The 17,142-nt window shown below is 38.3% G+C and overlaps 1 protein-coding gene across 1 annotated transcript; it reads right to left on the bottom strand.

Moving 5' to 3' along the window:
- Positions 1–3,394: 3,394 nt before the first annotated feature.
- LOC147398256 (uncharacterized) lies at positions 3,395–4,586 on the bottom strand. Its single transcript, XM_086446687.1, has 3 exons — positions 4,152–4,586; positions 3,897–4,055; positions 3,395–3,817 (listed from the first exon to the last, which is right to left on the bottom strand). Exons 1-3 carry the CDS (start codon positions 4,584–4,586, stop codon positions 3,395–3,397), a joined length of 1,017 nt encoding a protein of 338 aa, XP_086302813.1.
- Between the last annotated feature and the right edge of the window lie 12,556 nt (positions 4,587–17,142).

The raw sequence follows: 17,142 nt of genomic DNA, 5'->3' as shown, positions 1-17,142 counted from the left end.
AAATGTCCAGAATGGGGTAGGGTGTTCACTGCCACATCTAAAGTTGTACTGTGGGTCTATGTGCCAATATGGCGAGGACGACAGGCTGTTGGTACAATTATTCCAAAGGAGTTTAACAGGGCCGGCCCTCAAATGGTTCTCCGGATTGGACCATACACTCATCAAGAATTGGCAAGACCTAGCTGAGATGTTCTGGCACAACTATCGGTTCAATACGGATGTGAGACTGGATCGAAACGACATGGCTAAGATGGTAAGAAAACAGAGGAAAACAGTAAAAGAGTACGCCCAAAGATGGCGGGAGTCTGCTTCACAAATGAGGCCTGCAATAACTGAACAAGAGATGAACACCACGTTCATCTCAACACTAGGGCATGCCTTTTATACTCATCTGGTTGGACACACCACAGGCACCTTCTCAAATTTAGTTCAAGTGGCAGACCGGGTCGAGGACGGGATACGAACTGGTTTAATATTTGACTTCACAGCCCTAAGTGCAGCAGCAAGGACAACGGCACAGAAGAAGTTAGTGCCTTTTGTCAAAAAGAAAGAGGATACTCAAATCAACAATGTATAACCCAGCCAACCTCTTTTCATTTAGGCACCAGTTCAGAGGCCGCAGGCACCACAAGTCCCTTGGGCCCTAGTACCTCGAGCTGCTTGGGTTCCAGCACCGCAGCATCCCTTTTAGACAGTTCCTCCGCAAGCACAACCAGCACCACAGTATGGGCAAAATCAACAAGCACGGCCCAACAGGGTAAACAGAGTATTCACCAGATTGCTTATGACGCTGACAAAATTACTTCCGCTCTTGCTTAGGGGAGAGTACCTCACAAAACGACCACCAAATCCAAAGGCTGTGAAAGGACCAGGGTATAACCCCAGCTTATTTTGTGAATTTCATATGGGTGCACCAGGACACTCCACAGATCAATGCTGCCAGCTCAAACATCAACTACAAAATTTGATGGATAAGAAAGCCCTCATCCTGAATGGACCTGCCAACCCGTCCCAACAACAGAATATCAATCAAAACCCCCTACCTACTCACAATGGAGAGGAAAGTGGGCACAGGGTAAATGTTATCTGTGGAGAACTCGACTTTAATCCCTGAGATTTAATAGCGCCTATCGGAGCAAAAATCAGGGTCTACTTAACAAAGGAACCAAAAACACCTACGGTTAACACAGTCAACCACCACACAACAAACTCATCCTAAAAATCACTACCACCTCTCAGATTGTCTGACCTCACCATCCACCCCACTCATCAAAATACTACTACCCGACCACCTTTAGTTATACCTTACGAATCACCAAGCCATCAAAATTCAACCCGACCTCCTCTTGTTATACCCTACACACTGTCAACTTCTCCGGGATCAACCCGACCCCCCTTCATATACCATACACTTCACCCTCACGTCCACCGCTCGTTATTCCATACGCGCCATCAACTCCTCACGCAACTCCTCCTATCATCACCACATCCAAATCATCATCACCACCCCTCATTCTCAGTGTAAAACCTGACCCACCTCCAATGACCATCCGCTCACCTAAACCATTCCCCTATAGCTCCAACCAAGCAATTCCTTGGAGCTACGAGACCACCATCACCACAACCGCAATGGTTGAGACCATGAAGAAAACAATGGTGGCTGACATTGGCCATATGACAAAGGCAGGGAGGTGCCAAAAGTTACCAGAAAAAGGGGTATGCATCAGGGAAGAAACAAAAGAAACAGTGAATGAGGAAAAAAGAAAGGAAAAGGGCAAGGGCAAGATAAACGAAGAGGACAAAGAAGAGAAAATAGGGAAGGTGACAGACAAGGAAGCAGCAGACTTCATTAAACTCATTCGTAAGAGTGAGCACAATGTCTTGGATCAACTGAACAAACAGCCGGCTCAGATCAGCATCCTGGGTCTGCTACAAAAGTCAGAAGAACATCAAGAAGCATTGTTGAGAATTCTGGAAAAATCGTATGTACCTACAACTACTTCGTCGGCATAGTTAGAACAAACAGTGGGTCAAATCATGGCTCCCAACCCCATCGTCTTCACAGAAAGTGAGTTCGTGCCAGAGGGACGGGGGCACGTCGAGCCACTAAATATCATGGTCATGTGCAAGGGCATGATGGTTGCTAGGGTGTTAATCCATAATGGTTCAGCCCTCAATGTCTGTCCTCTCGAAACCTTTCGAAAACTTAATGCGGACTGGTCGCATGTTAAACCCAACAATATGGTTGTCCGAGGTTTCGACAGCTCGAGAAGAGACTCTCTGGGAGAGATAGATTTACCAATTACTATAGGACCCTTCACCTTCGAGGTAACATTCGAGGTCATGGAGATACCTACAACTTTCAACTTGCTACTGGGCAGGCCATGGATTCATATTGCTGGGGCAGTGCCTTTCTCTTTGCATCAAAGAGTCAAATTTATTATGGGACAGAGGATGATATATGTACTAGCAGAAAACTTGATTCCAGCTGGGAGAGCTCCAGACGTCCCCTTTATTGACATAGAGATGACGAAAGACAAGGCGTTATATCATTCTTAACAGTTTGCTGCTGTTAACCACGTTGAAAAAGGGAAAAAGAAGGTGAAGGCAGAACTATCAAGGGCAAATTTGATGATTGGTCAGGTCTTCAAAAAGGCAGGTTATCGACCCAAGCAAGGGTTAGGACCGGGAGGAAAAGGGAAAGCTACGCCAGTTGAAGCAAAGAAACATACTCCTTATTTTGGTTTGGGATTCAAGCCCACGAAAAAAGATATTATGGAAATGAACGATAAAAAAAGGGAACTCCGGTTAGCCAGAAAACAAAATCGTGAGCCTAATGTTTGGAATCTGGGCAGGATTCCTCATATCAGCGTGAATTTCCTAAAATCACAAGTCAGACCCGACAGTCTTTCAGAACCATTGTCAACAAAGCCAGCCAGAAAGAAGAAAATAGTGAGTTTCAAACCCCAGCACAGTCAAGAAGACTTAGTCGTTGAGTCCCAATCATCCTTCATAGAAGGCATTGATGTCTTATTCAATGGGGATTCTGATGAAAGTCTATCAAAAGCGATTCCAGAATCCACCAACGTGGAAACCACCACGAGCCAAGAGAAAAAATCACCATTCCCCACTGGCATCGACTGGGCATCAGTCGTCATCCCACCAAGCTTGGGAGGGACTATGCCCCAACTTGACAAAGATCAATTGGAGATCATAGTCATCTCCGAACCACCGACCAAATCACCCAACAAATCACTTTCGCATCTCATTCACCCCCTCAGAGAAGGGGAAGTTCTAAACAATTGGGAAGAATTCCCGTTAACCCTTGAGGTTGTTGAGGCCTAAAAAAAAAACGTCATTAAACGAATCTAGTTTACCCGAGCAATAGAAAGTTCTAAGGAAATAGAGACAGTGGCAGAATACGTACGGTGATAGTATGCTCCTTTAGCATGACCACTCCAATCTCTGTAATCCCAGCCCAAGCAGTGACTACAGGAATAATGTACCCAATGGATGCCTCTTGGAACCAAGCCTGGTAATCACCCTCTCTCACCAGTCCAGCCACATCTACGCCCCTCGCTTGGGCAAGATACTCATCCACCGTCATAGCCCTCGAAATAGGCTCAGGTGGAGCGATAGGGATGTGAAGGCTCTCGTCATGCTGGAAGAACAAGCGCTCCCCTAGATAAAACGTGTACCTCTGCTCTCTAATGAAATAAGGGTAACGCTGTTGTCTGGTGTTACGCCTGTAGGCGTTCCTCACCTCTTGCCTCTTGCTTACAGTGTGGGGGTGATCTCGTAGAGTGACAAAGAAGATCTGCAAAAGAAATAGTCAGATGAAAAAAATAGATAATTTCAATTTTAAAAGAATGGAGAGAAAAGGTTCAAGTACTCACGTCCCGGAGACTACATCGATCGATGTGGGCCCGGGCACTCCTAGGGCTGTTCTTCATAGCCCTAACATCTCTAGTAACCCAAAATACGCCCAAAGGATAACCCTCATCGGGATGATGATGGGTAGGCAGGTAGAATGGAAAATATACGTGAACAAAAATCTGGGAAAAGAAAGAAACCATCAGACAATGAACTAGATTTTGAGAAAGAAACTGAGAAGAAATGAAATTGAGATCTATTTTGCCTCAACAAATTGCCAAAAGAAAGCGTGTGGAGATCCCAGCTTCACGGGGTGCAGTGATCCCATCCATGACTCGATTTAGGCCCTCCAAAATAGTGTCATAGATCAGGCTCCCCCAGTCAAAATCCCCGATGTGATCAATATCGTGCATAACCGAGAGGAAGGTGGTAGAAACGGAAGAATCGTCCTCCAAAAAGAAACAACTACCAATAAGAAAAATGAAGCAAATTCGAAAGACGGTATCAAAGTCTCTGTCTCCAAATCGGGCTGATCTCTCTCTATAAGTGTGGGGGGGCCCATCCTCTCCCTCAATCAATAACAGCTCCATCAAGACCTCTGTACTAATCATGCCCATCTTCCCCACTATGGAGGCGGGAACTCTAGTAATGCCTAGCAAATCTCCCACCTTCCGTACAGTCAACATAGCTAAGGGTAAAGGTTCTCCATCCATTATTATGCCTGTAATTGCAAAAAAATTAGAAGGCCTGATGCCTATCTCTACGTCTGACATATGAAAAGAATGAGTTGCGGGGAACCACTTCTCTACCATGGCTAAAAATAAGGGTCGATCCGCCCTGAGTGCGGGGATCTGAAGAAAAGCTCCAAAGCTTACTATAGCAAACTACGTGCGGATTTCGTCAGAAAATAGGGCAGCAGTAGAGAGAAACGCGCTCCACCTTCCCTAAAGCTAGCTGAAGGATTAGGCGTAGGGATATCTAGTCATACCAGTATCAAAACATGCCTCCCTAGGCCATGAAGAAGAGAGGTATCTGGAACTCTCTAGCTCTCCTCCGCAGGGATCTCGACCTTGGGAACCTCTCTACCTACTCTGCCCACGCCTACAGCCCCGTCCGCCTGACCTCGGCTACCACATCTGCCTCTCCCACCACTGCTACTGGGGATATCTTCAGCTGGACTACTTTGAGAAGTACTGGCCTCCTCCGCCTTACTGCCTGAAGATGAACCAGCTACTAAAGACGAATCAGGCCTATGCAAAGGCTGTCTCGGCCAGCCATACTCCGTCGCTATACCGGACTCCCAAAGTAAAACGAGTTCGGGTCCTAGGTAGGGCCTCTTCCTCCTCGTCAGATGATTGATGCGCCACTCTGGTCCTCCGCTCTCTACCCATCTGCAAGGTAATAAGTTCTTGAGTCGACAAGAAAAGTGTCCTATGGGCCTAAACCCAGTTAACTAGTCAACCCAATTTAACTCAGTCAACCCGGTTTAAAGTCAGTAAACCCGGTCAAACCTATTTTCAACCCAGTTAACCCAATTTAACTCAGTCAAACCATCAAATCTATTCAACCCAACCGACCCAGTTTCAACCCAAGTTAACTCAGTTAAATCATCAAATTCAGTCAAACTTAGTCACCCCAATTTAACTCAGTCAAACCCAATTCAACTTAGTCAACCCAGTCTGAAGCCTAGTCAACTCAGTCAACCCAGTTTAACCCATTTAGATTAGTCAACCCAATTTAACTCAGTCAAACCTAGTTCAACTCAGTCAACCCAATCTGAAGCCTAGTCAACCCAGTTTAACCCATTTAGCCCAGTTTCAACCCATTTAGCCCAGTCAACCCAATTTAACCCAATCAACCCAATTTAACTCAGTCAACCCAGTTTAACTTAGTCAACCCAATTTAACCCATTATAACCTAGTCAACCCTATTCAAAACCCAGTCAACCCAAGTCAAAACCCAATCAAACACAGTCCTAACACGGTCAAACTCGGTTCTAACCCAATTTTAAACCCATGCAAACCTCTAATAACCCCCCCAAACTTATACCATACTTAATCAACCAATCATTTGCTTGCCTAAAAAGCCCTTCTTACCTAACCAAGCCTATGCCCATGCCAAACCAATTAATCATTCATCACAATCGAGACGAGAAGGTTATTTGAAGAAAAGAGAAGTGAGGATGCCCAAAACAAGTCAAAATGTTCATATTTTAAACAAGCAAAGGGAAACAAAAATGAGAGAGGAGAATAAGTTCGACTTGACCTAAACAGTCTAAATTCAATCCTTAAAACCACCCCCTAACCGGTCAATCCTTACCCCAAAATAGCTTTTGAACTACCCCCACTTTTAGCTCAAAACCATCCCTGAACTACCCCACTCCATGACCAAAACAGCCCTTGACTCTATTCCAAAACACCCCGAAACCCTACCCCGAACAGTCCCTAAAATCACCCTATTCCCACAATCATCATCTAACAATCTCTCCAACCATCAACCTATCATTGAAGTTAAAACTCTTACCACACCCGTTTCCGTTAAAACGCCAAAAACATTCATGAACCCTTGGCAAACTATCAAATAGTCCAACCCTTTCCGTTAAAACGCCAAAACATTCCCGAACCCTTGGCAAACCACCCAACCTTACCTCACCCCTACAAAACACGAGTCATCCACCCAAATAACAAAGCCACCAGTCCCAATGATCACTCAAAACTCACTTTCATAGCCGACACCTCAAAATTTTCATCAATTTCATGACCCATAACCATTCAATCAATGACCTCGACCATCCCCGAACCCGCTCATCATTCTTTAATTTTTTTAACCAAAGATCACACCACCATACAAATCATGACTCACAATTCGAGTTACAGATCATCACCCAAGCCACACCACACCTTCATCAACCCTTTACCACAATCCCTAATTCCCAAACATCCTGGGATATTCTCATTCAAAATAAACCCCAACCCCTCAAAGTTTCACAAATCCACCATCCATTAATAGTCCATGCATTCATATCCAATCGAATAACGAAAGAGAAGTAGGCAAAACAAGACGACAACAATCAATAATAAAGGGCAATATATATTGTTTCAAAACATGATAAAATTTCAAAAGATGAGAGTATTCATCCCAAGGGCTCAAAGAATTGTGTAAATAAATTAGAGCAAAAAAGCAACAAAGGTGGCAAAAAAAAAAAGAAATGTTTGTGTCTGAGGCAAAATCAATGTTCTCATACAAAATAGGCAAGGAAGAAAAAGATCAAAGAGAAAAATGAGAAAACTCACGACCAAATCGTAGCACAAAACGAACTCCTAGAGGCATTAAGGCGCTTCCACGAACGTCCAAGTACTCACAAAAAGGGCTCCAAATCTTCCAAACCAATCCACCAAATGCCCAAATCAAGGAAATTAAAGAAAAATGAAGAGAAAGGAAGGGAAATCGCCAGAGAGAGAGAGAGAGAGAGGAAACCGAAGAAAAATCGAAAAAGAATTGAAAATGAAAGGACGTGCAGGCTTTAAGCGTTCAAAATTCTTACTGGTCCGTACTACTAGTATGGGTAAGGAAAATAGTATTCAATCCGCGTTTTAGGCACGGATGAAGCAAGGAACCATGCTATCCGTTCCAGAAGAACAGATGAGACAAAATCAAAGTCATCCGTACTCAAAATACGAATGAACATAGGAAAACGCTATCCGTACCTCAAGAACGGATCAGTCAAAAAAAATAATAATACAAAAAATACAAAAATACAAAAAAAAAATCAAATAAAAAGGTCAAAAATACAAAAATAAAATAATAAATAAATAAATAAAATAAAAAATAAAAAAGAGTATCAAAAACCCTTTCTACTTGTAGTCAATTCCGCTTTGTTAAAACATGACTGAAGAAATACAAGAATTTTAAAAATCGTCAAATTTTCATCAAATCCAAGGTCTCACACGAGCTCCGCGCCATCGAGATCAAGGAATTAATAAGACAAAACTCTATCAGACCCCGTGTTTGAGTAGCCATTTTCTACAAAAATCATCAATTCAATCGGTAATTCGAAGTTGTGTTTTAACAAATTTTTTTGGCTAGTACAAATAGGGATTTAGTCTATTCTTTGCAGGCAATTCCTGCAAATAAGGCAGTTGTAGATACCCCAATTTGAACGGACCCCCACTCGAAAGGGCCCAAAAATAGTAGTTTTCCAATAAACTTGGCCAACAGGCCTCGAAGGCTCGAATTATTAAAATATGGCATTTTGATAAAAAACGAGGCCCCTAAGACCTCCTAATGGTCTAGTGGGTCCATCCATAAAGATTTGGCGCACCACCTTCACTGCTCAGCAATCGGAAAAGCTCAAAAATATTAATTTGTGCCAACGAGCTTCAAAGGTCCAAATCATTGAAAGATGGCATTTTGATCGAGCCAATGCCCCTAAGACCTCCTAATGGTCTAGGGGACGCACCAAAGGGATTTGATTTACCTTATACCTTCCCAACCTTCATCGCTCCGCTCTTGTATCCAGAAATACCCAATTTCCAATAAAAATTTTTAATGGGCCTAAAAAGTCCGATTTGCCAACACGTGGTATTTTTTATCAAACCAATGATTCAAAAATAAAAAATAAAAGGAATAAAATTAAAAAATGAGACTTGCGACACTTACCCTTCACCGTCCCACTTTCGAATCCAAAAATATCCTAAACCCACCTAAGGCCCACAAACTCTCAATTCTCCAAAATCAATCTCTCACCTCCCCCCTAACCTAAAATTCAATCCCATATCACCTAAAACCCTACAACCTACCCACCCTCAAAGACCCAATTCAAAATAACCCAAAACCAATTCATAAAATCCCTAATCTTTCCTAAAACCCAAGCCTAATGCCCCTAAGCCCAAACCCATATCCCAATTCATTATCCAACATGCAACCCTAACCCATAAACCACTACCCACATCAATCAATCACCCTATAATCATCAAAAGATGACACATGTCATCATCCCCTTTCACCTCCCTCATCTAATCACCTACCCCCGTCACCTTTCTTTAAACAATTCATCTAACCTATCATTTCTCTCCAAAAATCATCTCAACCCATACCCTATCCTAACCTAACTTATCACCCTTCTCTAACACCAACAACCACCCACATCACAACCCATATCTTCTACACCCTAACCTGTCGCCCTTCTCTAACACCATCAACCACCCACATCACAACCCATATCTTCTACACCCTAATCCATCATCTTCCCCTAAAATACTCTACCAACTTACATCACAACCCACACCTCCCATCATCATCACCAAACTAATCCATACCTTAATCTCTAATCAAACAACCACCATCACCAATCAACATACCTCATCACCTCACTCTTTCATCACCTTTGCTTCATGTCATCATCCTCTAAATTCTCCCAAAATCCAACCAACCAACCTCTTACATTATCCATCCCCCTAAATCTAAACACCTTACCTCTTCCATCAACTTAACACTCAATCAAACACCTAACCCCTTACACCACCATTGTCCATCACTCATCTCATCTCACCACTCACTTTACCCAAATGGTTTGGGTAAGATCCAAATCATTTGGATTTAAACATTACCCATTTTCATTCATTATACAATTACCCTCCCTTTAACTCCAAATTTCATACCCTCCATCCTTAAAAACCTATGCCATTATCCTTCCTCTCAACTCTTCACCCCATTATACCCCTAAAAATACCCTTCAAACATCTATAAATATCCCCTCCTCTTCCCAAAATGGATTACCAAATACTACTAATTCTCCCTTAAAATATTTTCCCCCCAAGTCTCATAAAAAAAAAACTGAACTCAACTTTACTCCTCTCCTCACTACTTTCTCTCATTATCTCCTAAAAAAAAGAATTTCATTCTTACATTCTACTAAGGACCTTAAAAGACAATGGAGAAGAAGAAGAAAGGAAAGAAAAGAAAGATTGAAGCTTCAAGGTGGGTTCAACAAAACACCCCCCTCTCTCTCTCTCTACCCTCTCCACTTTCTTCTTCTATTACTCCCCCTCATCTCTTTAATTTGTATTTTAGAAAGCCTCTAAGATACAATGTTCCCCCTCCCCTATCTCCGATAGATCGAACTTTGGTTTGATTGAAAGTATAGGGGTTCTAATCCCTTTTTAAAATAAAATCGATTTTAATCCTTAAATCATTTTGAGGCAATCGGTGTGTGGTTCCCTTTCAACTCATGAGAAATGGATCCTAAACCTTAGCCAATATTTTTCAAATCACATTTGGTCCTCAAGGCAAAGGTTTATAAAGATCATCCCCTTCAATGGGATGATCCTATAATAAAACAAAAAATAAACCCCTACTTAGGGTACAAATGCACAACACATGGCATTTTATTTTTCACATTTTTTTAATCAAAATGATCGAGTTGTGCTGAGGTTACCGCCACTTGGCGGGGAGAAAAGGGTGCTTAACACCTTCCCATTTCTCCGATCGAGCCACTTACCCCGATCTCGAGGTTGATCAATACCTTATCCATTGCGAGTCACTACGTGCCAAAAATGACACATTTTTTAAAACATGTACATCGGGTGACCATTCACACCCATTTACAATATGAATGGTGGCGACTCCAAACCTTAATAGATGTAGCCATCGTAATTGAGAACCACGTATCTACACACGTTAAAATTAAAAATTTATGAAAATTTGGCGAAGTATTGAAAAAAATGAGTTTTTTAAATGAAAGTCTTCGACAACGTGTAAACACCATGTAATTTTTATAGCTTAATTCAAATGAATGATAAAGATATTGTATTTTAAAAATTAGGCAAAAACGTCAAGATTTATGTTTTGTTCTTAAAATCAAAAATTATATTTTGATACGATGAGATTTAGATCTTAAAACCATAACTAAAATTTCAAATGAGGGGTAAAACCATAATTTTATTAAAGAACTTACAGTAAATGTAAAGTAAATGGAAAGTAAAAAATTAAAGAGAACATTTACTATCAAAAATTAAAGCGGGAAGCTTGAAATTTTTTTATTTGTTTTCAGATTTTTTTTATCAAAAATCATTCGAAATTATACAAATACTATCAAATTATTTTTAAAACATTATACAACTTATAAAATACTTAAATCACATTTAGTAAACCAAAATCTATCGAAAAACATGATTCAATCCATTCAAACATACGTGAATTTAAAGAAATAATCAATAATTGGAAGAATAATCAAAATTTCTAAGATTAAAAGTATTTTTCTATAAAATTTGCATATAACTAGAGGGTAGAAGGAAAGGAATCCTACCTCGGACTATTTTCGACGGTTAATCGAAGATAAGGATCGTCTCCGACCAATCACAAAGATTTTTCTCGAATGAAAATCAAAGTTTCTAATGTCTACACAAAACTCGCGACCAGATCAAGAACTTTCCTTCTTGTGACAAAGTTCGGATTATTCTCGTTTGACGTAGATCTGAGTTGAAAATATCGAGAAAAATAAGGCTGAGTTTTATTTAGTAAGAAGAATAAGAAAAATCATATTTTTCTTATGGGACTTGATATTTATACTTAAGTGGGGACGCATGTCATTTCAGGAATTTATTTTTCTTGAATGTCAATTCAAACATTATTATACTCTATTTTGTGTATTTTTTACATGAAACAAATGGTAAAATTAGATTTTCCAAATTATGTCCCTGAATTGTCGTTTACCTATTTGATAAATACTTGATGCGATACTCGAGGATTTGATAGCTTTTTTTATCATCTTCTGATTAAGGAGTGCTTATAGGCTAAAGTATGTTTCTCAATCCTTTTGAATGTATTGGTGAAGTTAATTTTTCTCAAATATTTGAAATTAAGGATCCATACTTTTAACGTCAACTGAAACAAATACAAATATTTCCTCGAGATACAAATTGAAATTTTTTGGTCATTACATCCTTATTGAGGAATGAGCCCCCTATTGTGATCAATGCCTTTAAGACATACAAATTAAAACTATGGGCTTGGTGGTTATGGGTTTTTTTCAAAGAGAAAGGATCCAATGCCTTTAGCCTTTTTTGAGAGTGGTGAGATTTTTTTAAAGAAGGTTTTTTGAAAATGGTTTTCAACTCCTATCCTTTAATTGAACCACCCAATCTATCGAGTCTAAGTGAGGTGTCCACTACATCCTAGGATTGATCTAAATTAAAAATAAAATAAGAAAAATAAGAACGATAGAAGAGGAAAGATAGAGAAGAAAAGGGGGGGATTTTTTTACTTCACTTTGTCCTTACTCTATCTTATCTTTGGAATCCTCTTTTTTTTAAATTTTCTTCTTCTTGATGTTCTAATATATCTTATTGATCTTGTATTTAAACTTGAGGATGATAGTGTAGGGATTGTGAGTGTTAAGTTGAGGGATTTTCAGAGGAGCATAAGAGAGATGAAGGATTGAGAGAGTTGATAGAGATGATGAAGTTCGTAGAGTTGACAGATTTTTTTGAGAGTTGATAAGTAAGATGGCTCTTAGAGTTGAGAAGATAAGAGATGTGAGTGTTGAGGCTTGAGAGAGGATTCAAGTCTTTGGGGTCTGTGAGAGATTGGTAAGTTTTTATAGAACTTTGAGGTTGTTTTAGGGGTAAGATGAGGTGAAAATATGAAATGATGAAAAATGACATAAGACTTGTGAATGTGGTGTAGAAAATTTTAGGTTAAGGAAGGGGTAGATATGAAAAATTGTGTAAGTGGATTGTTTATTATTCAAGTAGGTTGGATCTTTCAACCCATGTGAGTTAGATCTTTCAACCCATATGGGTTGAGTATTAAGTGAGATTAAGGGTTGGGGTGTTGGTTAGAAAATGGTTATGTAAGGAGAGGTAGGTGTTGATATTTTGAGAGGGTGGAGGAGATGGTGACACATGGAAAAAAGGTACAAGGAGGTGTGGGTTAGGTGAATTGATTAAGGAGAAGGATGTGGGTGTTGCTTGTGATAAGGGTTTGGAAAAAGTGATGGGGGTAGGTTTATGACATAGGGTGTGGGTTGAGGTGTGAGAATAGTGGTGAGAATGATGAGAATAGTTTCTTTTGAGAGATTGGTTATGGGAGTGACATGTGTCCCTCTTGATGATCATTGATTTTTTGTAGTGATTGGTTAAGATTATGGATATGATTATGACTTGGGTAAAGGTTTGATTTAGGATAGGCTTTTTTGTATATTAAGATTAGGATTGGTTAGTGGTTTAAGTTAGGTTAGGTTTAGGTTTGGATTTGGGTTTAGGCTATGGTGATGTTGGAAATTAATTGGATTTGGATTTAATGGGCTTTTAGAAGGTTGGTGGGTTGTAGACACCCTATTTTTGCACTCGCCTGATTAATCAATTCGTCAACTTGATTGCGATGATTCCCAATGATAGATGAATATTCTAAAATAATTTATTTGTTACTAGAGGTGTTTCCTAAGTTCGGATGAGATATTTCAAGTGAACAAACTTTAGAAACCATGCTACATTAGGAAAATATGACCCAAAATATAAAAATCATTATTTTGAGACAAAATTCAGCTTTATGAGAAAAATCATCAAAAAATGATCTAATTATCAAAATACCCCTACCACCAAAACATCCCTAGAGACTACATTACGCTTAGGAAAATCATTTCGAACACATAAAATAATAAACTAAAATCAAATAAACTGGTTCGTTAATTTTCACAAAATTATCAAAATGTCCCTCGTAGGGTTCACGATCATTTCGTGTCAAAAACCCATAAGTGATACAAACCAATACTCTCATTGAATTCCTTACAAAAAATTGATTCTAAAACATTCCAAAATGTTAAAAAACGACATCCCCATTCAAAAGTCCTCTTTGAGAGCAAAACGATAATTTTTCAATTCTAAAATTCTAAAATCTAAATCTAATAATTAAAATATTAATTAACGTAAAATAAAATCTTAATAAATCAAATTAAAATTTTTGAGCAAATAAATTCAATTAATTAAGCCTATGGGCTAAAAATTTTATTGGTGGCCCATTTATTCAAGTGGGGCCTACTTGGTATTTAATAAAGAACCTTCTACAGGGGGTCCTAAATTGGGGGGTTCTTCAAAATTTCAAAATTCTCATTCTATGCAAGTCAAAAAATAAAACCTAATTAAAATCTTATCTAAATCATTTAAAGTATTAGTTAGAGATAGATCTTATCTCTAAGAGACTTAATAAAATCCTAATCTTATCAACAAAACTCTTTAAAAAGGGGCCTTCATTACCAAACTTGGTAGCTCAAGAAAAATCCTAGTAAAACAAAGTCAAAAACTTTCCAAAACTTTTTCAAAATCCTAAATTTTGAGTCCCAAGTCAATACCTAACTCCCAAGTCCTAATTTTCAACCTAAAAAATACCCAAAAAAGTTTTTTTTTATCGATAAGCTAAGGCTATAAAGGGCCCCACCCTGATTTATTGAAATCTACTAATGTCGAAAATAAAAAAACATTTATATCCTCAAGGAGGATATGGTAAAGGTTCCTAGGAATACTTAAAACATCTAAAATACAAAAATTCTCATACAAAACTCCTCTTTTAGCTAACCAATTAGCTGTTGTGTTTATCTCTAAGATCGAAAGTAAATCTAAAAATAAAAATAAAGCAAGAAGATTCACACGAGGAATGCTCACCGCCAAATTCTGAGGGAACCATTGTCATAATCACTCAAGTAAAAGTAAAGATAATTTATTTATTTTTATTCTGAATTTAGATTGTTTTGTGCTAAGTAAATATTTGATAGGAATAGAGACCGATTTTCGTCGATCGAGTTTAGTACCTAAAACCTTCCAATCTTGTAATCTGATCTCCGTACCCATAATCTATTCGTAGTTTTATGTTTCTTATCCATTATAGTCATTTTTTTATTCCTAGACCATAAAACTATGTGGCAACTTCCAAAAAGAAAAATCGTATCCACATTCGCAGATCGAGGGCCTTTCATGGGCTTTAAGGGAAATTGCTTTGGGATTTTAGATATGAGGTTAATAATTAGACTTAATGAGTTTTATAGTGGACCTTTAGGTTAATTGGGCCTTAAAAATCCTTTATTTTGAATAAAAGTGATTTTGGAGGGCTCAGGCTTTAAGCCTATTTTGATTTTTTTGGGCCTTTTCTATACGAGGCTTATTCAAATTGGGGTGTTTATAGTTGCCCTTCTTTGCATGAGTTGGGTGCAAAGAACTACAAAGAATAGACTTTACCCCCATTTGTACGAGCTTAAGAATTTTGCTCAAGCAAATTTTGAAAACACCAAATAGTTGATGGATTTTATGAAAATTGGCTACCCAAGCATGAGGTCTAATAGGGTTGGCCTTTTCAATTTCTTGACCTCGTGGCATTGAGCTCATTTGAAGTCTTTAATTTGACAAAAGTGGTGAATTTTGAAATCTAAACATGTTTCGTCAATTTGATATTGAATTTGCAATAACTACATTTTTATTTTTCTAATTTTTTTTATATTTTTTTATATTTTTATTTTTATTTATATAAATTTTTTCTATTGTTATTTTATTTATTTGTTTTTGGAGATATAGTCTGTATTTTGTTCATTTTTTTTAAGTTTGAAAACATTATGAATTAGATAAACTTTTAATTAACTTCCCTCTTTATGTAGTTTTGGTTCTTTGATCATTTGGTTTCAACTATGGCTATTAGCCATCCTTTCAATGTTCATGTTGATCTGGTTGTTTTGATAAACAAGAAAGCTCCCTATCCATTTTGGTGGCAATTTGGGTTGGTTCAAAGGCTTACAGAGTTTGTCTAATGATGAGGCGTTGATTTTGATGTCTCCCGTACTATTTTTCCAAAAACGTTGCTCTACCATGTTAATTGGTTTGATGGGTGCTACTCCTTATATCTCTCTTCGCGTGTTGAGACAATTTGGCGAAGAACAAGGCATAGTGTTCCATGGAAATTTTAGCAAGTTGGTTGGGTTCTTTTCTCCTCATTTCCATCGTGGAAATTATAGGACCGAATGTAGAAAGCTTGGAAGAATGTCATGATTCTAGACCAACCCACATTTCCAAGTCATTCCTTTTTGAACTATAAGTTTTGGATCTAAAAATAGATTGTTGAAAGAGTTGGTGTCACACCTCTGGTCCAAGTGTGGCCATCTTGTACCTATTTCTTCAATCATTGTGATCAACTAGAAGAGATGATTGTGTTTCATATGAAGATCAAGACACTTTGACTGTGATCTAATAATGAGCTAAAGACTCAGATAGCCCGACTCGAGTCTTTGAGGAGTGATGTGTCCTTTGTGTTGAGGATTAAGATTGACGACTTGCAAAAGAGACTTGCCTAGAACCCACATTTTGATGCCTTTTCATCTTACTTGGTAAGTCATGATGCTTCAGATGCTGAGATAGTAATGATTAGACAACCTGCACGAATCTGTGCTTTAGAGGAGAAACTTGACTTCTTTCTTCATTTCTCGTTGAGATGTATGATTGATGTTGTATCTCTATTTTGTATTTTTTATTTATTAGCAAAATGTCACATGAAATTTAAGACTTTGAATGGAAAGAAAAATAGGTTTTTTATTTACTTGGCCGTAGGTATATCTATTGTTTTAAAAACATATAATTTTGCTGAATAAGTCCTATATTTTTTATTATCAACCAAAATAGTAGTTTTGAAAATGTTTCAATCCTTGTGACTTGTCTTCTTCGAATGAATATGATAGATTTAGAGTTTCAAAACATTTTTAAATTTCAACGACTTCCATGCCCTTACCAATTATTGAGAATATAGATGTCGACTATTCTTGGATTCCTTTAGAGTTGTCTAGTGCCCCAATACTAGGAGAATATCAATTACTTGGGACTTGGGATTTTTGAGAGATTTTTGCTGTTCACAGTCTAAACTCTTATGGGCCAGGAGTTTTTCATTTTTTTATTTTTTTATTTTTTATTTTTTTATTTTTTTATTTCCCATATTGCCCTTGGTGCCAGTTATTATTTTTATCAGACCCGATTTCTACATTTTTGCTTGTCAATGTCTTTTTTGGGTTTTCATCATGTCGGTGGTTTTGATCTTTCCATAGTCTGATTCTTTTACTCACAGCGCCCTTTTGGACTTTCACTTTATCCTTTCAAATCATGCTCATATTTTCTTTGGATTTTTACATTACAATTTCTATATTCAGAATCTCTAGGTGTCTGTGGCTTGGTGACTCTAGTTGAGCTGCAATATTGACGATTTTACTCTTGTAATGATTCTCTTTCTCAAATAATTGATCTA

Source organism: Akebia trifoliata, chromosome 7 (genome assembly GCF_017979445.1).
Source record: "Akebia trifoliata isolate Shusen 1 chromosome 7, ASM1797944v1, whole genome shotgun sequence".
NCBI classification, from domain to species: Eukaryota; Viridiplantae; Streptophyta; class Magnoliopsida; order Ranunculales; family Lardizabalaceae; genus Akebia; species Akebia trifoliata.
The sequence above is the reverse complement of the archived record's forward strand: the minus strand, read 5'-3'. Positions and strand labels throughout refer to the sequence as shown.

Excerpts from the sequence above, each read along its gene's own strand:
- LOC147398256 (XM_086446687.1), bottom strand. The coding sequence starts at position 4,586 with ATGGATGGAGAACCTTTACCCTTAGCTATGTTGACTGTACGGAAGGTG. Across the intron at positions 4,056-4,151 it reads TCTCCACACGCTTTCTTTTG|ATTTTTGTTCACGTATATTT; the intron begins GCAATTTGTTGA and ends TTCTTTTCCCAG. Across the intron at positions 3,818-3,896 it reads ATCGATGTAGTCTCCGGGAC|ATCTTCTTTGTCACTCTACG; the intron begins GTGAGTACTTGA and ends TTTCTTTTGCAG.